Below are 20,037 nucleotides of genomic sequence, written 5' to 3' on the forward strand. Positions count from 1 at the left end.
AAAGCCCATCAGGAATATTGCTCTTTGCCCCTACACTACAGGAGAAGAGCCTCCTCCGACTTCTGTCCTGCATCACTGCTCAGGATACATCCAATTTGGCAAGGAAGGAGGACTGAAGCTCCCTAAGACATCCAAAGCTCTCTAAAAGGTTATTAGAGCAGCCTGGTCTCTATTTCTTCCCCCATATGACTCACCAATTGCATGAAGGGACAAAGCCAGCCCCAGCACAGCTGCAGAGGAATGTTTGTCTTTGGCAGAGAGGAGAGAGATGTCACATTTTTCCATTAAATTTTTGCCTGTCACCTCAGCGGGGCCAGATCACATACAGAAGATTGAAAGCCAGTTTGCAGCAGATGGCAAAAAAAATAAAGCTAGTAGTTTCCAAGACACTGAGAGGTCACTGGCAGTATTCAGCTTCACATTTGGATGATGCATGAAAGCAAGAGAAGCAGCCTAAGACAGAGGATGGCACCTATGGGGACAGCTCTAGCAATTAAGGTCTATCCCATTTAACCCCACTTTATTTTCTCACATTGCCTTCTCTGCTTCCTTACTCACCCTCAGGAGAGGGAATGCCCATTATTTGGTAGAGTCTGTGTATCCTTCCAGCGCACATTTAGCATTCCACTCAATCCAGTGACTTTCTTTTCTGCAGTTGTGATTTGTGTCTGACAGCTCGCAGACAGAAGGAATGAGAAAAAGTCCCTGCTCTGAAAAGCTCAGCATCTCAGACTGAATGTGCACCTCAGCAAAGCCTTGTTAAACCCCACCATTTTTCACCTGTCTTCCCTACTGCCTATTACTCACTTCAGAGAGCTGAAAGGGGAACATATTTGCCAGCAAAATTGTGGCCCTAAGCCAAGCTTATTCTTTGCATGCCATTCCATTTGCGTTTATGAAAGAAAAATCATTTAGCATCCAAGGTAGCTTCCACTTTTCATCAGCACTTGACATCATGGAGGGGTGGTGGGGCCATGAACCAATCCAACATCAGTGCTTCCTTGAAAATCAGGTCTGTCTGTTTTTCTGCTACATACCCACATCCTTCTCAAACAAGCCTTTTTCCCACTGACCCTTGAACAAGTACCTCTTCCAGGCAAACCCCTTTCTTTCCAGTGACATCCAAATCAGAGTCTGCTGGTATCAAATAAATACACACATGCACATCAGGCTTGCATCTAAGCACAACTCATAAACCTACTCTGACTATTCCCACTGCACAGTCGCTTAGTTCAAAATGCAGTTCCGCTATCCCTTCCCCAGCCAAATATTCCTACCTGCCCTTTCACACCAGCATCAGTACCTGGGCTGCTACAGGGCAAGCTGTGTCAGGGACCTGATAAGCCTGAAAGCTAATTTCTGGCAAAAAAAGTCATTTCAAAACTGGATGAGTTTTCAGGCAGCTGCCACAACAGCCTGTGGTTACATCCAGGTGCAGAACTGCACTGTCGGGTCCTGTCACTCACAAAAGAAACACAGCCAGAAGGCATCTCCATGATTCAGAGAGACATGAATAGGGAGCAACAGCACAAAAGAATGTGCCCTCCTGAAAACACAGACTAAGAGCTCTACTGTGAGAGCACCCCTCAGGGACCCACCAGGAATCTATTTCTCTTGAAAAAAGGCAAGATGCTGTAAGGAATCAGAGGAGTTAAAGGGGGGACCTTGTAAGCTCAGGGTTGGCAGCCAAGACAAATGCCACCAAGCCAGGTCAGACAGTCTGTGTCTGACAGCAATTTCACCTATCAGTAATTGCTAAGGTCTCACCCACAAAATGATCCTTCACCAAAAGCAAGAGAAGCAGCCTAAGACAGAGGATACAGATGATGGATTTTGAAACCAAGTATTATGAAGTGACTGGAAAACAGCCTTTGGGAATGCAGGGAGGAAGGTGTACAGACAGCAGTAAGAACAGCAAGGCCTGATAACCAACATTAGGATGCAAAAAAGTACAAAAAAGCAGCACCTATCTGCAAGTGCAAAGCCAGCAGTAAAACTTGCCCAGTCAGAGACAGGGGGCTACGTTCAAAGTGTCTTCAAAGCAACAACCAAATATCTCAGGGGGACCAAGACAGAATGAGCCCACAGTGAGACAGAACTTCCAGCCCTTTGGAGGAAGGAGTAGCCAGCAATGCACAGCACACACGGGTCTCCTCTACAGACACAGGTAATACTAAAAAAGCAAGACTGCTTTACTGAAAACTAGTCCCCGTCCCAGAATAGGGGAAACTCACTTAGCCCTAGCTAAGAAGGGACTCTTCACATTGCTAACAAAGACCTGCAAAGAGCACAAGTTCCCACCAGCCCTGTAGATAAGCTGAACAACTCCAGACACAGGAAAGCCCTGTCTGGTAACACCATAAGTGAAATTCCTTCACCCCTGCTATCGTGCACAACCTGCCTCATGTGTAAGGACTGGCTTTCCAAAGGAAACATTTACAGAGCACAGTGCACATCAGTCACGTCCATTAGGAAAAAGAATAAATACTGGGTTTGTACATTATGCTGGCTTATTCCTATCTACCACGCTTCAAACTTGGTCCCAGGACAGACTAACATTTTTTCCAGCTCCTGTCTTCACTGCAAATCAAGCACTTCACTATACAGTTACAGCCAGCAACTCAATACCCCCATTTTTCTAATTTTAACTGTCAGAAAACAGCAGGGTAAAGTTTCACGGTCTCCTACTTGTGTTTGTCTCTACTTTTAGAGGAACTGTAGATCAGTTAGACCCATTACAAGTACATGACATGTCTCTTGGCAAACTGGAATAGTTTTCTTATTTAAATTTGGGAAGAAAATGAGGAGGATAAATGATTTTCAGTGCAAGGCACCATGTACAACTTAATTGTACAACTTAATTTTGCTGTTAAGCAGTTGTGATGTTGACTTTTTTATTGATATGGAAAGTCATTGACAAAATTTAACAGTACTGCTTTGTATGAGCTCTGTATACAACTATTTAAAAATCTCACTATCTCATTTCCCCTCCTCACTGCAATTTTGTAAAAATTTTTGCAAGTACTGCCTGTACAAATATTTTATGTGAAGTCAGCTGCAGGTGTATAGAGAAGAAAGAATGAGGGATTTCATCTTTATGGCTTGTGGGCAACAGACCAAACCCCATGTGCAAATAAATGAAGTAGTTCTCCCTCTACCAAAATGAAACAAAAAATGGATCCAACTACAGTGACACCAGAGAGCTACATGCAGCCACCATAAGATACAGCCAGCTCCACATCCACACCCATTGCAGTAACTGCAGCTTTCAATTAAATACACACAGACTGTCATCCATTAAAATAACGACTGCCATACTCCAAAAGCTCAAGGCACTCCCTGGCAGCTCATCCAGAAGCAGCTTTCCTGCAGAAGTCATTAGAAGCACAAAGTAGCAGCAACCATCGTTTTTGTGGCAGAGGAAATGAGTCACCAGGCGAGCACAGCTGAGGTTCAGAGGTTTGTGATGGGGAGGAAAGGCCAGCTCAGAGTTTCCCCAAGCTCATCTTAGATGACAATCACAACCCTGACTATTAACCCTCACCTTTGGTTTTGCTTTCACAGGGAAACAGAAACTTGGCAGCAGCAGCCTAGGAAGCCTCCTCCTTTCATTCCAACCTACACTACACCCCTGACCAGGGCTGAGCTGCCCACAGCATCACCAGTGACATGGACACAGGATCACAGGGCTCAGACACCACTCAGGCAACAGCAGCAGCAATGTGACATTTCACTAATTTCAATGTTTTCATGAGTTCTAAGTTCAATAGGCAGCCTCTTTAACAAATAACCCATTTGGGCTACTTGGCAGTTGAAGTTACCCTCCAGTTAATCACTCATCCAGACACCCAGGACGTGGTATGTAGGAATTTAGTCCTCAATATCTGAGCCAGCTGCTGTCCCCCCATACCTGTAGGGCACCTGCAGCTCTACATGGGCCAAGACAGGATCACATCCATGTTTGCATTCTGCTGCATTTCGCTACCATCTGGAAGCAGCAGCTCATGTGTTAAAATGCCATGAAAATGGAGGTGGGGGGGGAATAAAACTGCCTCCTCAGAATTACATAAGGAGGTTTTAAATGTCAAAGAACCACCTGCCTTTCAGCCCCCATCCTGCAATGGGGCAGGTAGCTGGCATTTCATGGTGTGTTTGTCAGACTTATCCATCTCCATCAGATGCGGCACTTGTCACAGAAGACAGGGTCCCAGCTAGGCCATGTGCAACCACAGATCAATTCCAGTGGATCCCTAGGACCTCCAGCAGAGCTCTCCTGCTTCAGGCCCACCTGTTTGTTATGGAAACTAACAGCAGCAGCCAGAAGCTGGAGGTTTTGCCACCTGGCCACACTCCTGCTCCCCTTGGCCAGGTGTTGTGTTTCCTTTCTGATGAACCACCAGAAAAAAAAGCACAAAATAACAATAATAACACTAATAATAATAATAAACACGCTGCCTTGCACAGTGCCAGCACATGGCACTACCAACACAGTCACAACAAACTAAAGCACAGCTGAAGATTATATAATGCAGACATGTGACACATACCATGAACACGCCTCTGGGAAACCTTTCAGCCTTTGCTTCCATGGGAAACCACTCAGAAAAATAACTGCTATAAAGCTATCTGGCATGCAGGTGAGCACTGTGAGGACTTTAACGAGACTTTAAGCTCCAGGTTTGTTGCCTGCCAATAGCAGAGCTGAGCTCCCCGAGGCTCCACTTTCTTCAGGTACAGCTGATATCAGTGACAGCACCAGTGGGGTGAGGGACAGGCTTCTTACACAGCTCCAGGCACTGGTGAAATCATCAGCTGTTAAAGAGAAATGTAAATCCCCAGGAGGTTGGATTTCAGCCCTGGTAATTAAGGCAGGCTGGAACAGTTTAAAATAGAGGTCAAGTTTTTAAGTGTATGCATACTTTCACACATGCCTGCTAGTGTCAAAACAACAAGACCCAGGAACAGCCTTTTTGGTCATAGAAATGTTAAATTTCAACTCAAAAGACACAAAAGGCAGTTGGCACAGAATTCTCACCCTCAGCAGTCTGTACACAGAGGTCTGAGTGGAATGACACTGACCCTTCTTCCTGCTTGTGACCTCTCCCCTCAGTCATCATCATCTTCTCCCTCCTCCCCCTGCCAGTCCAGCTCACAGTCCCAGGCTGCTTCACGGACCCAGAGACTTTTCCCAAGCCTACGGTTTCCTTGGGTGCAGACCTGCACATCCAGCTAAGAGGCACCTCAGGAGTGTGTGAAGACCAGAAGATGCTGTAGGACACGTGTTCCTTGGCTGTGAGGGTGACAGACAGCACAGGGCATGGGCACTCCTGCAGAGGGGCCACGGGAAGGGTCTCCTCATCATCCCCACCTTTCCAGAAAAACCCTGCAGTAGGTTTACAAACAGCAGAGTAACTGAGTCAAACCAGTCCTCCCAGACGGAAAGCACAGCCCAGGAGAAGAACAGATGTTTCATCCAGAGAGCTTTGTTTGTTTTGGGTTTTTCAAACGATTCTATGAAGTTTTGGCCAGAGGTAAATAGAGACCTTGTGTTTCATGGTATCAAGCAGGGTATTTTCCTCCACATGGCAGGGCACATTTGGAGAAAAAAAGTTCAACAGGCACAAGTGTGAGGTTTTTTCACTCTAAAGAATGTCAATTTTATAAACATTACTTTCTTCTTTTAAGATTGCAATACCTCACTACACCTACTTTATAGCATTTAGTTGGGCTTTTTTTCCCTGAAAATTCTTTCAGAAGAATTCCACAAAAAGCCAAAAAGAGAAATTTATTTCATACTTTTTATTTGGCTTCAAGAGGGTCTCTGAAGAAATCTTAAACTCCTAAAAAGACCCAATCAGCAAGACAGCAAACATAAACAAATCAATGTCACTGTTGCTCCCAAAAAAGGTAACCACAGCCCAAGATTTTGCAGATCCAGCAAAATGCCCCTTACAAAATGTTCATCTTCATAGCATTCGAAGCTGAAGATCCCCAATAAAACTTGAAAACCAAAAAGGGAAAAGCATCCCAATTCCATCTACCATCTTTATCAAGACACACTTAATTCTCAGGGTCCTTGAGATAGGGCAGAAAAGACACATATCCATGTCACTGCACCACAATTTCTAGCTCAAGTGTAAGATCTCCTTCAAAGCACTAATTAAAGAAGACATGAGAACACTGAGTAAGAAAACAAAAGAGTGGCAACTCTATTCTCATCACAAGGATCCAAACAGATCAAGAGGAAGTATGCCAGCACAACTGGCATCTGAAGGGGAACACTTTCCAAAGAGCCTCTCATTTCATTCACAACATTCTTGTTGATAAAGAAAAATAACCACAACAAAACAGCTGTTTGAAGGAAGAGCTTTCCACTGTTAAGTGCTCCTGCTGGCTCTTTTAAAAGCCCGAGCCACCATAACCCGATTGCTTTTCCCGGATCTACCAGCAGATACACATTGCGCAAGAAAGCCCAAGACTTTCAAAGACAAAGAAGCCAAACACTATTTAAAGATTGTCAGGCCTGCAGCAGGCTCGCTTCCTGCTGGAATGAGGCTTGGAGCTTGTGACGGACACGATCCCGGATCAGTAAGACTACCACACACAACAAATAAGGTTTTCCTTGTTTGCCTTACAAGACTAAGGCCAAGATCAGCACAGAGGCAGTGGCTGCGGGATCACCGCTGCTCCCAGGAGAGCCGGGTGCCTCACTCCGGGGCTGTGTTTGCACATCACCCTCTTGGGTGCAAGGAAGAAGCGCGGAGGCTGTGGCAGCCCCTGCTATGCGCTATCCCTGGGGCACTGCCACATCCCAGTGGCCACCACCATGTTCCCCTGGGTCGCCATCCAAACACGTGCTCGACACCCACACCGAGTGTTGCCGCCTCATGTCTCGCACCAGCAGCGGACTGGAGGAGACTTCTGTGCTGCTATCCCGAGGTGCTCCGGCACACTTCCACTCGGGATTCACACCTACAGGGCTTTACAGAGGTGCGTCGCTGTGCTTGCGAGAAGCCTCCCGAGTAACAGCAAACCAACAGAGCAGACGTTTCCTCGGAACTGTCCTAAGTATGCGTTTTGCGCAAGCCAAAATATGGGGATTCCAGCCAAAAAACAAACAACAAAAACATCGAAACTTGTGTCACTTCCTTCCTGCGCTTGGGGAGCGGGATGGAGCCGGGACACTCCGGTCTTGAAGAAGAAGACACGGCCGGCAACTCCTGAGCGGTCGCCCGGGAGAAGCGGCAGCGCCGCGGGAGCTGCAGAAGCCCGGCCGGGCGGGGGGAAGCGGCGACGGACGGAGCGGGGGCTGCGGGACCCCGGTTACCGGGAGCCGCCGCCAGGCTCGGAGGGGAGGGAGTTGAGCCCCGCCGGCGCACAAGGGACCCCCAGGCTTGCCCGAGGACACCTCGGCCGCCGGGGGTGCAGCCCCCGAGGGGCGGCAGTCACGGCGAGGGGCGCGGGGAGCACCTGTTGGCCAAACGCGACCGGGACGCCCACGGGGAACCCGAGGAATCCCGCCACGGCCCCCGAAACGCCGCCCACGGCGGCGTCTGAGCCATCCCACCCCCGGCCTCCCGGCACCGCCAGCAGCCGCCGCCAGCCCCCGCCGCTCCTCACCGTGCGGCTCAGCAGCGTGTCGGGGTCTGCGGGCTCGCACAGCTCGCTCAGCTTGCGGTCCCAGTGCAGCAGCGGCGGCTGCTCCCCGCCGCTCTCGCACACCTCCATGGCGGCCGCAGGCACCACCCGCGCCGGCCTGTCGTTCTGTCCGTCTGTCGGTCCGCCCGCCGCGCCGCTGCCGGACCCTGCCCTCGCCGCTGCCCCGGGCCGCGGAGCCGCGCGCTCGCCCCCGCCCCGGCGCGCTCCCTCGGCCGGCGGCAGCGCGCGGGCGTGGCCCGGCGGGTCACCCCCGCCAGCCGCGCGCCGCGCACCCGCCCCGCCCCCGCCGCCGCGCCCGCCAATCGGGAGCGAGCGGCGCCGGCCGCCGGCCAATGGGCGCGCGGGCCCCGAGAGGCCGAGGCCGCGAACGTGGGCGTGGCGCGCGCGGCCAATGGCGCGGCGGAGCGGCGGGGGCGCTGGCCAATGGGGCAGCGACAAGACTGCAGCCGGCGCGCGCCGCCCCGCCCCGCCCCGGGCCGGGCCGCCCTCAGGGCGGGACCCGCGGCGGCCGCGGCCGGGACGGAGGGGCCGGGACAGCGGGGCACGGGGTACCCGTTCGGTGAAAACAGGTCACAACACTCCTCCTGAAAACCAGAACGCCACAGCTCTGGGCAGCCGCACGGAGGCTGCTGGTTCCTGCCTCAGATCGGTCCCAGAGCGCTCAGCAACCGGCAGTAAAAATAATGCCAGGCAAAGGGAAATTCTGGTATTTTAAGACTTGTGTTCCTGCCAAGCCGGGGCAACACTGACATTCCATTGTTATTTAAAAGTGACAAGTTGCCAAATCCTTAGGATTGAAAAAGCTAGGAATTGCTCAGTACGCAGCTGAGGCACGGGCGGGTGCTGCGGGGTCAGCTCAACACTAATGGACAGTTCAGCCAGAACCGGACCGCCTGGTGGTCTCTTTCCTCGACCCCCCTGGAGACATCACCTCTTGTGGCAGCCACTTCCAACCACTCACAGAGCCAGCACCTGTGCAGCACAAGTCACCCAGTCCTCACTCAGGAGAGCCCAGACTAGCCCTCTGAGGAAAACAACGCCAGAAGGAGCTCCCAGAATTTAAAAGGCACAACAGCAACAAAAATACAAAAAAATTATGGTGATTTCACCAGGTTTGTTCCTTTAAAGTTTATTAAACTGCTGGAGTTTGATTAGGGGAAAAAAACGTGTAACAGAAGTTACACTACCAAAGATCTCCTGCAAAAAGAAGTCAGCCTGATATTTAACTTCAGCAGCAAAGAAAACGGCTAAAACCAAAGTACCGGTACCTGAATCGCTACCTTCCACTTTGGCAAGCCCACCCAGAGGTACAAACTTCTTGTTTGTACTGGCAGGAACTGTTATCAAAGCAATTCCGTTGTGCCAGTCCAGATGCCAGATGCAGATTGTGAAATTTGTAAAGGTCAGTTCCTGATCCAGGAGCCTCCAGGAGTGTTTTCATTGGATGTGTTCTTCCTCTCAAAGCTTTTGTGGCCTTGTGCTAATCCCTTTAACAAAAGGCTCTTCATCACCCTGCTGGCTGAGATTAGCACCGTCTAAAATCACTGCAGTGACTAGATAATCTCTTGGGGCTGGGGCACTAAATGAATGTTTTGCCCATATGAAAAATCTAAAGGGAGACCCGTGTTTGCCTTGTAAACCAACAAAATGAAGGCCACTTTGGAATAAGGTAGTCCTGATCGGGTGAGTGCAGCTTCCTTTACTGAGCATGATAAGAACAAGGGGCTCCTAAGGACTGGTGTTTGACCAAGAGTACTGGGCTGAATTTTCTCACCCTAACACATTTCTCAGGCAGAAATATTTATTTAAGGAAGAAGTTGCACAGGCACACACTTCTGTCCTTTCCTCTTGGGTAAAGCAGTCATACAAACTGAGGCACCCTGGGTAAACAGCACACTGCTTTCCCCAGTGGTTTCCACTCTTCCTGCTATAAAAACTGTGTCCCTCCCCCCTCTGCACTTCACCAGGAGCTCTCTATCATTGGTACTGAGGCACAGCTGCTGCTATGAGACAGGGCTGCTGAGAATTCGTAAGTATGCTGGAAGACTTCTTTGGCCACTGAAATATTTTGACACACAAAACTAGCTATTTCTGGGCCTATAATATAAATATAAAACACTGACACATGATTAAAATTAGTGTTCAAGGCTACATGTAAATTTTCAGGTTCAACATCTCTGAAACAATTACCCAAAACTTTGTAAGGAAAAGTGACCAATTTGCTTTGCATGGTAGCAGCCAACAGCATAGAGACCACACTGATGTGTTTGTGCTGCAGCACCAGCTCTTCTTGGGAAAGGAAATCTGAAATAGCAAGGTTCTGCTAGAGGTTGGTAGCACATACACGAACAAGGAAGAGACAGAAGTGGAAAAAACTAATCCTTTCCAGAGAATATTAATTATTCAGCGTGCTGATACAACACATAGGACAACAGTCTAATGTGTCACATGTTGCTGCCCACAGCCTGACACTACATCAGAAATCAGGCACTGGGGAAAGCACCTTAAAACCTACAAGAACATGATACAGACACAGCTATCCTAACTTTATCCCATACTCCCTGGAGGAATTGAGTGGTAGACTTTAATAGTTACCAGCCTGCTGAAAACTCAAGGCTGTTTCTCCATGTTTCATTACGTTTGTCTTAGAACAGCTATAATAGTATTATTAAGTTCTCATGTAATTCTGAGAGCATTTTTTATTTCTTTTGTGTAAGAACCTTTCGTCACCCCACTCCTCTGAAATGGGTTTGAACTCACCCTGCAGCACAGGGGGAGAGTGCAAAAATTGACCAAAAATTTACAAGAACATCAAAGGCTGGGGAGTTATTGTCTGTACATACCAGGAAGAGAAGAGCTCAGCTTTTGTTTACTGAGAATTCTGCTCCCTTTCTACAAGGAGCAGAAAGCCCATGCAGAAAACACACATAGAAAACCTACAGAGAAAACCAAAACAGCTAAGAAAGAGGAGGCTGCTAAGGCAGAGCTCCAAACAAACACCACTTAAAATATCAAAGAACAAAGCAAGCAACAAGACAAACCCTAGCAAAGGAAAGGCACTCTCTTTCTCCTTGCAGATCCAGGTTACAGAAGCCACAACTCCTGCAACCACATCATTACTCAGTTCTCGATCAGGTCAGCTGCACAAAGGTTCGTTAAATATTTACAGGTGACATTTTTCTGACTTGTGACAACCAGGATCAAGATAACCATCCATTTTCTACAGCCACTCTGTTTAAATCAGTTTGAGAAACCAACCAACAAGAAAAAAACAGCAGCAGAGCCCACAGGATGAAAACTGCCAGGTTTCTGACCAGCTACCAGTAAAAATCTTACCCCTTGAATGCAACAGAAAACAGCCAAGCTAGAAATATCTTCAACAAATTCAGTACCTCTTAAAGAGTGCAGGACACAAATTCCAGGTCTAAGAATATAAAGAATGAACCAGCAGTTACTTTCTAATCACAGTAGTTACTGGAGATTTTTGTGAAATGGCCAGGTATAGTAATGAGCTGAATTTTTAACATGGGTCTAAGCAATGAACAGAAAAAGTCTTACACACACCGACACATATTCCCCACAAGAGGATGTCGCAAAAAGAAACCCTGTGAGAGTTACTTTTTTGTGTGTTTTACAAAGACTTTACTTGCACTAACAAAGCAAATTTCTTGTGTAAATGAGATTTAAATCACACTGCTGTGCTGAGAAGCTCACCACTGCCAAGATAAACAGACACCAAGTCTTCGTTTGTACATTCAGACATGCTCAACTACTTGGCAAAAAAGCTTCCACCACAGAAATTTCAGAGTTAAAAATAGAAGGTGAGCTTGAGAATAGTAAAGTTTTCTTCCCACAATCCTGGCATTTCATTCCTTTTCTGAAACATCAAAAAAGTGGGATAGCCAGCCCGTTACTAAACCACATAACTGGTACACTGACAGAAATGCAGGCTCCCTTTACCAGAATCTTCTTTGCCGTTGTACCCAGGGGCTTCTCTGAGCTTCAATTCAGCCTTCCTGCCTTTGCAATTCCTGCCCCTCTCCAAGGGCTTTCACCAGGCCCCCACAGGCACTGCTGGTCTTGAACTGAAGTGTGACCTGTGATTGGGAACAGACACAGTGCCCTCAACCCCACAGAACACAGAGGACAACGAGAGGCTATTTTGGTGAAATGGGACTTGATTTCTATGGCCGAAGCATCTTCTCCTACTTCTTCATGCCTCCTAATTTCGTGGACAGAGCAATTACTGCAGAGTAATAAGAATTAAAGCTGAAAGCATTCTTTGCTGTGTGACACAGGCACAATGTCATGGTGTCTTCCTCAAACCAGCCACAAAAACAGGGAGAAAAAAGTGTTTCCTACGCCCTACAGCAGGCTGACAGAAATAACAGAGTGCCATGGAGCTGCCTTGCAAACCAGAATAGCCCTGCCTCAGAGCTGTTCAGAAACGCTCCAAATACTTGGTGAACATGCTGACATTTTAAAAAGAAGTCATCCATATTTATCTTTTGTAATTATCTCCATAAATACATAAAATAAATTCCTGCTTAAGGTCAAATGCTTCTAAATATCCTGGTTGATGCAAGCGGCCAGGATTTGCCTCATCAGGTTTACACAAGATGCTAACACAGACAAGAAAAAGCAGAATGCCATTTTCCAGCGGACACTGTGGGAAAACACTCATTGTCTAGTAATAAACAAGGAATCACTGTATTTCACTCAGGTGATACTATTCCCATTCCATTTCCCCACAGAACAAATACCTATCCACAAAAAACCCTGAAACCAACCAGATGCTATAGGAATGCTGATCTCACACAGGATTTTCTCTCAAGTGAAATGAATTAGTTACAGATTAACTTTGCCACAGAGTAGGAGAGCAGATATAAGATGAACACACAGCAAGCCTTTGCCACTGGTTATTTTTGCTCTAACTAGGGCAATGCAGAATCATTTGGGAAGGGCTGCCCTATGGCCAAGCTGTGCTGAACATTCAGCACACTGCTTCCAGTGTGTGCTCAAAGTCAGTGCATGTTGTCTTTGTAGCAGGTCAACCATAAAAAGTGTACTAGCTACTTTAAATAGAACTGGAAGGGCAAGAAAACCCAAAGTTCTTGAGTAAATATTTTTCTTTGCTGGCACCTAATCCTAATACCTTGTGCTAGCTCTGTCTCCAGTTTGAGCCAGGGGCAGAGATTAGCAGGAGCCATTCAGCAGCTGCAGAGTTCTGGCAGTTCTGGCCACTCCATTGTGATGGTGAAGGGAATCCTTGCTGTCACTTCTGCTCTGAGTCTGGAGGAGAAAGGCAGCTCCCAGACTCCAAAACAGACACTGCCATGAGCTCCATCACCACAGCAGAGTGCAAATAAGTTGACCATTGAATGAACAGAAGCTAAGCACACTTGCTCAAGGCCTCTTAGAAGAAAGCTCAAGACAAATCCCCGCTTTTGGCAAACAGGAAAAATTTGTGTGGACCAAGCACAAACTACTTGGATCACTACTGTGCAAGTGCACCATCACAATTTTCACAGCAGTACAACAGGCTCAGATTAAACAAGCAGTTAAAGGAATTAAAGTTAGGACTTACTATTTAAAAAGACATTCTTCTGTGGGTAACAACCCACTGAAGCAGCTAAGCCTTTGCAATACATCTGACACCCCAGTATGCCAGTGACCAGAGCTCAGATACTTGTTAGAGCTTTAAGATCAACCAGAAATAGATGCTGAATTGAAAGAATTGAAGTTTTTGTTAGTACAGACAATGTGCACAGGGCATCAAAAAACCCCCAAAGTTTAGTAGGGGAAAGAGCTGCAGACTATTAATGTGTTCTGCACTGAGATCAGAGAGAGACGAGATACAAAATCCCACCAGCTCTGAAGGCAGGAAATTGTCATTCTAATATTTTTCTTTCCCTGTTCACATCATTATGTATTACAGTGGGAATTTCTCTCTCACTTTTTCTCGTAATAGAATTAAACACCTTTTAGTTGAGCAACTTCTTACCGCTACTACAATCATTCTCACTCTGACAACAAAACGAAGTGAAACAAGGGCCACTCCCACACTAAGAATCCCGGACCTGGAATGTTTTTCAAGTTTTCCACAGGACTCCCCTGAAGGCAAAGACAAGGCAGTCGCTCCTCCAGCTCCTCCTGATGGCAAACCATGGGCACAGCAAGCACCCAAACGAGGAACAGGATGGGAATGCTGATGTCATCCTACACCAAACACCACAACAAACAAGACTTAAACCGAGTTTGGAGAAAGACAATACCTAGGATCAGCAAAGGGGCAGATGCAAACGCTCAGGAGGACTTCTCTGGGTCTGTGACAAATCTCCAGCTGAGCACTAGTCAAAGCCAATGATTCTGCTTTAAATTCACTAACTAGCTTAGAGAAGGAAAAACAGGAATGACACCTATAGAACAGAGGAGGGATGTCAAAAGTGAGATGGGATCAGGCTGGCAGGCCACACAAGACAGGAGAGAGATTAAGGCAGACAAGGTCAGAAGGTTTGCATCTTCAGCCATTTTCAAAGAGTGATTCTCCATGTATATATTCATCAGCTCAAGAATTGATACAGCTGCCTGAGGTACTTCTCCTCTTAAGAAAAAAGAAAGTAATCTCAAAGATCATAACAGAGAGAAAGCACATGGGAGAACAAAACACACAGAAGTACCCTCTAGGTAACAAACATTTTATTTATTTCTTAAAGAAACTACAGCAATACATGTGACTACAGAATTATGAAGCACTGAAAAACCAAAGGAATGAAATGGCCTGGATCCAAGCACTAAGGACATCACACCTTTTCTCTCACCGAGCCATCACTCAGAAAAATCACATTATCTGAAAAAAAATTTAAAAAATTAATCATGAGCATTGTTTTGCCTTGTTGTAAGTCTTCACACCATGAAGCCCAGGTATTTGCGCTAAAATAAGTTGCTAAGATGTGGATTTTGGAACAGAATAATAGTTGATAAAATGAAACAGTGTCCAGTACAAGGTTCCTTCTCTATCTCCCCTGAAAGCAGGCAATTCAAGGTGGCCTTATGTACTACGAGAAACAAGTGTGCTAAAACTGATGAAAAGAGAGCTACTAAAAAACATTTTAAAATAATGGTTTAATTATTTGATTACAATCTCCATCAGTTACAGCTTATTTCCCTTTTCTTCTGTCATGTTCACTCTGCACTATATACTACACTATATACCATGTCAACAGCCTGCAGGACTATGGGAAGCTCCTTCTTCATCAAGCCTGAGGAATTTCTGAAGCGTCTTGAGACTGGGCCTCAAACAATAAATCATTAGGAGAATACTAATTTAAAAAGAGATCTGCTTCTCCCTTATAGCATGGCTAGCTTTTAAAGAGGTTGCAGAAACATCCAGGAATATGGCTGTTCTTCCTTTTTTCTTCCCCTTCCTTTTACTCTGTCCTGGTTTTTTTAGACATACTTGTGTAACAGAAATGTTTGCTCTACTACCCAATTAATTTATCCCTCACTCAAAAGCAACACAGGACCAGCTCTATCTACAATAAGGATGCTGCAGGATGCTCAGGCTCTTTAAAGGCTCAAGGAAAAAGTTGAGCTTCCTAGTTTTCTTTGTTGTGTCAACACAAGGCACAAGTCTACTCCTTATCCATTCTGTAGGGTAAGCAAATGACACCAACAGTTTGCAACTGGATACTCTCATTTTCTGAGTTCACAAGCAGTGCTAGAGGAAATCTGGTACACACTATCCATTCTCTCAAAATCCCCGAGTGCAGATACTGATGATGAAGACTAACCAAGCTTCATTTCAGAGGTCCTCCACACTCTTTTAATTTTAAATAGGCAAGGGGCACCTCGACACTTTGCTCCTTACCTGCTATAATTGTTGTGGCCTGTCGCCTCACATTGTTTTTATCTGTATATTCACCATAATCTATCTTCCCTTCTACAAAGATTCGAGAGCTGAAAAAAACCAAGAATTTGATTTTGGTCAGAGAACTGTGCGGCTGTTTTCCACTCTGTAATAATACAATGGTTTGGATTAAAATGGGATCCTTAAGACCATGTGTTCCAAACCCCTGGCCACAGGCAGGAATACCACCCACTAGATCAGGCTGCTCAAAGCCCCATCCAGCCTAACTTTTAACACTTCCAGGGATGGAGCACCCACAGCTTCTCTGGGCAACCTGTGCCAGTGCCTCACTACCTTGACAGTAAGGTTTACATCCATATATCCAACCTAAATTTCCCCTCTTTCACTTGGAGCCTGTGACTCTTTGTCTTATCACTACACTTCCTGATGGAAAGGCTGAATTCAGAATCTGATTCAAAGTACACAGGCTTTTGTATCAGTTCTTTGTAGCTGCTCTGCTAACTTGTTTTATGGCACCTGCATCTTACTATAGTTCCTGGTCACCATCATTATTATAGTAATCCATTATTAAGGCATTAAATCCTCAGCCACATTTGTTATTCACTTACCCCTTCCTGACATACTGATAGGTGACATCCCTGAGGCCTGGTCTGAAGACAGAGATCCTGTGCCATGTCGTCTTCTGACTGATATCACCTAAGGTACATAGAAGTAACAGAGCTGGATGGAAATCCTCTCTGTGATACAAGACTCAGAAATTAGTTTCAACACATTGGTTTTCTCAAATTATGAAAAGTGATCTCCCACTTAACCCCAGAACTAGAAGGTCCACTCATCCATATCCAAACAAATTTTTGTGCAGAAGCCCAGTTCAAACCAAGACATCGCTTTTTCCGTAAGGCAGTGCTCATGCTATTAATTTCCCCCCCCCCCCCAGACACTCTATACTGAATAGAATCTAGAGAATGAGATAGCTGCAGATGCAAACTGATGGCAGTTTCATGAACTGACAGAATCAATGACAGTCATCTTTTCTTCATTTTTCTCATCCTGAAATACAAGAGTACGGAAGCTGCCATGCCTCTGACAAACCCCACCAGTGACAAACTGCCCACCCAGCACACTCTCCTCTCCTCCTGAGGAAGGTCAACAGCAGATCCCTCTTCAGTATTTGCTGCTGAGGATCAGTAAAAGACACACAGATGTACCAGCATCTCTGCTGACCTCAAAGGAACCTTCCTGCACCCCAGAGATTTGCAATTGTGCTGCTGCTGGCCATGCAGCCATGACCTGGGACACGTTGCTCATGCAGACTCACCTCCCTGGCCCACTTCACTATCTCCTGTCCGCCACATCTCATTGGTTGCAAGGGAAAATATGGTAACAGGATTTTTTCCTTCCACTTGCCTCATGATAGGGTCCTGTCCAACCCGACCAAGCAGCTGAACACGATTCATGGCTGAAACAAGAGACACCAAACAGACAGGTGAATTATGATGCATAAGCTTCTAAGCATGGAAAGCCATCAGTCAGCAGCTTTTCTCAAGGGCCAGGATCACACCTTTCTGCACCTCCTGAGCACTTTTTAAGCTCTTGTGACATTTGGCTTTTTCAGGCCCCAGCAGATGGTTGACTGCATCTGTACTATCATTATCACTGTGAACTAACTGATTTAAAAAGATAAATGTTCTTTATTCTTTGTTCCATCTCATCTCTTTCACAGACACATCCATGTATCACTTGAGACTAATCTGCATTTATCTTGACTTTTGTTTCATAATGCTAAAACACAATGCACAGCAGTACCTTTGAAACAAAGTTGTATTACTATACTCCATCCTCTGAATAAGTCAGTTTTTACATCATTACCGGGCCTAGGCAGACACAGTCTATCCCTTCTCCATGTTCAAGGACACCTGGAAGAGGTCAGGGAAGTATCCCTTGTGCATAATGAGCATGTCAAGTGAATAGTGAAGGCTGAAGTAAACCTGGAGCACGTGCTGCTGGGGCAGCAGCACACACACAGGTGTCCCAGGGACCCAGGGGTCTGAGAAACAAGCACACAAGGCATCTGAAGGCAGGTGTTAGAAACCACGCCAACAGCAGACCCAAACCACTGCCACAGATAAAGCACAACTGCCCTATAGAGTGACAGTCCTTCTCAGGGCTTTCTTCTTTTCCCCCTAAACTGCTGCTTCACCTGACAGGGACCAGACAGGAAGCCACTCAAGACTATGTGTGCTTGAAATAACACATTCTTAGGTGCTACACTGAGGAGCTACCATTCCTACCTGCTTCTCTCTTGCCCTATTTCAGACATTCCAACACTGAGATAAACACAATGAGTAACAACTAAATTGCATCTCAGGGGGTACTTACATCTTTCAAGTACCAATGAGTTAACCGTATCAGATTCATGTCTTACATAATGGCGTAGCACCTGAAGGAACATAGAAAGGTGAGTTTCCAAGACACAAACTACAAACAGCATTCACAAGCCTTTACACCTTATTTTCTGAACACTTGCAGAGGTTCTGCAAGTATGTTCATTTCCAGGTAACTAATGGGGGACCTGAGTTCCCTGGGTTAAATCAAGGTTAAAGAGTTGCCTAGAAAGAAGTGTGGCCCAAAGGTATACCTCCAGCAATTATTTTTGGGACATGCAATAACTACTGTTTTTCTGTAATACATAAATAAGAGGGGAGGAGGTTCATAGGAGAATGAGTGTTTAGTTGTTTGAGCTTTATTCTTTGGAAACAAACAGGTCTGATGGTTCTGCTTCGTTTCAGAGATTTACCAGGTGTACCCAAAAAGTACATCCATCCACCAGAATGAGCAATGGATGCACTGACACCCTTGTTCCCAAGGCAAATCTAGGACACAAAATTCTTAGTACTGCAAGTGGGAAAGTTGTACAGGAACTGCCATTTTTCTAACAAATACTCCATCCTAGAAGAAAGGAGCAGGGGGGGAAAGCCCGGAAACGCTTCAGCTGGAGGTCCATGTGCAGGAATTGGGAAAAAGGCTCATTTCCTAGAACAAGCGGTTCCAGAGCTCATATTCTTTCTCCCCAGGAGCAGCCCCAGGGCCAGCGGGCACGGCCGGGCGAGGGCTGCGGGGCGCTCGGCTCCGTCCGCCCCTCCCCTTCCCGGGGCAGCGCCGAGCGCAGTTCCGCGTCCGGAGAGCCGCTCCGACCCTCGGCGGGGCTGGAGCTGCCGCTCCCGCAGCGCCCCGAGGGCACCGGGCCGCCGCAGCCCCGCACGGCCCTACCTGCCACGCCGGTCGCCGCCACATGCTGCCGCCGAGCCTGCGGAGGGAAAAGCAGGGCTGAAGCAGCGTCCCACGGAGCCCCGGCCCCGCGCCCTCCGCGCCGCGCTGCGCCCGCCCGGAACAGGAAAGGGCCGGGCGGTTCCGGGCGGAAACGGGCCCGGGCCCACAGGGCTCGCGGGGGGAAATAACCAACACAACTCCGTCACTCCATCATCGGGTTAAAAAATGATAAAACCTTTATTCGCACGAAACGACAGGATCTAACAGTTAAAAGCCAACATGTGCAACAGCATAAAACAACCCAGTAAAACCTGGAAATAAGCGAGTTACCAAGCGCTGCCTCGTAACAGGGAAGCGCTCTGTCCAACCAACACGAACAAGCGACAAGAACCCCCAACGTTACATTTGGCGGGGAGAGGAGGAAGGGTGTATGAGATCTCAAATACGAAATACATACCACCGTTAACATGGGCAACTCCAAAAGCTGAAAAAGCCCTTTCTAACTGCACCACGTGTGAGATACTGGAGGGGAAATGGGTACAGACAGACCCAGCACCAACACACTGCAGTTGTCTCCCCCACATAAACAAGGAGTCCTCCCCGATTGACAGAAAATGAGTCGGGCATCAGGGACTAACTAGTCTGTTAAATCACACCCACTTACAAAAGTTTTGTTGCTGAAATGTGAAAGAATGTTTTTCTTCAACTCCCACTCCTTAACTCAAAGTATTTCCTATTACTCTGTGTCCCCCCTCAGTGAAACGCCACTCCAGCTGCATCCTGAGCCCCCCAGGACAGCTGTGTTACCAGCCTGGCTCCTGATGTGTAGCTAAAACTGGCTGCCATAGCCTCTGCCTACTTGCTCCTAGAATGGACCAGCTGTAGATGCTGTCTGCCTGTACAGCCATTATCATCCCTCTTAAGATACAGTCAGCCCAAGTGTTAGGACCACAAAATCACCAATAACAGGACCCAACTGAAGAAAGAGGGAAGTGAGTAGAGAAAATGCCATTATTTTGTCACAGCAGAGTTACACTGATTCTATAGCAAGGCCAATTACACAAGAAATTAAACAGGTAAAAGACTGAGGACAACCTTAAATACCATTATCCAACATTTGAAAGCCAGTCATTCTTTTCTTGGCCAACATCTCATCATAACTAACAGGGGAACAAAAAAAAAAGAGACAGGGAGAAAATATGGGGCATTGGTCTGCGCAGACCCTCTGCTTTCACAGG

At 46.8% G+C, this 20,037-nt stretch overlaps 2 protein-coding genes across 3 annotated transcripts in view; both read right to left on the bottom strand.

The window, feature by feature from the left end:
- The window catches only part of CREB3L2 (cAMP responsive element binding protein 3 like 2), a 74,367-nt gene extending 66,461 nt beyond the window's left edge, over positions 1-7,906 (bottom strand). The window contains exon 1 of one of the 2 annotated variants that reach the window (XM_030263306.4): positions 7,621-7,906. In XM_030263306.4, coding sequence (XP_030119166.2) covers positions 7,621-7,728 — 108 coding nt within the window. In that variant the 5' untranslated portion in view covers positions 7,729-7,906. The remainder of the gene's footprint in view (positions 1-7,620) is intronic. The other variant, XM_030263305.4, reaches the window with a different exon arrangement.
- Positions 7,907-14,343: 6,437 nt separating this feature from the next.
- On the bottom strand, positions 14,344-18,889 carry SSBP1 (single stranded DNA binding protein 1; the record flags this gene model as incomplete). The annotated part of the gene is given in 6 exon segments (NM_001245450.1): positions 14,344-14,509; positions 15,530-15,618; positions 16,138-16,225; positions 16,848-16,988; positions 17,909-17,969; positions 18,800-18,889. Coding segments are annotated over 6 exon segments (450 nt in total). The 3' UTR covers positions 14,344-14,462.
- Between the last annotated feature and the right edge of the window lie 1,148 nt (positions 18,890-20,037).

The sequence above is a fragment of the Taeniopygia guttata genome, chromosome 1A, assembly GCF_048771995.1.
Source record: "Taeniopygia guttata chromosome 1A, bTaeGut7.mat, whole genome shotgun sequence".
Taxonomy (NCBI): domain Eukaryota; kingdom Metazoa; phylum Chordata; class Aves; order Passeriformes; family Estrildidae; genus Taeniopygia; species Taeniopygia guttata.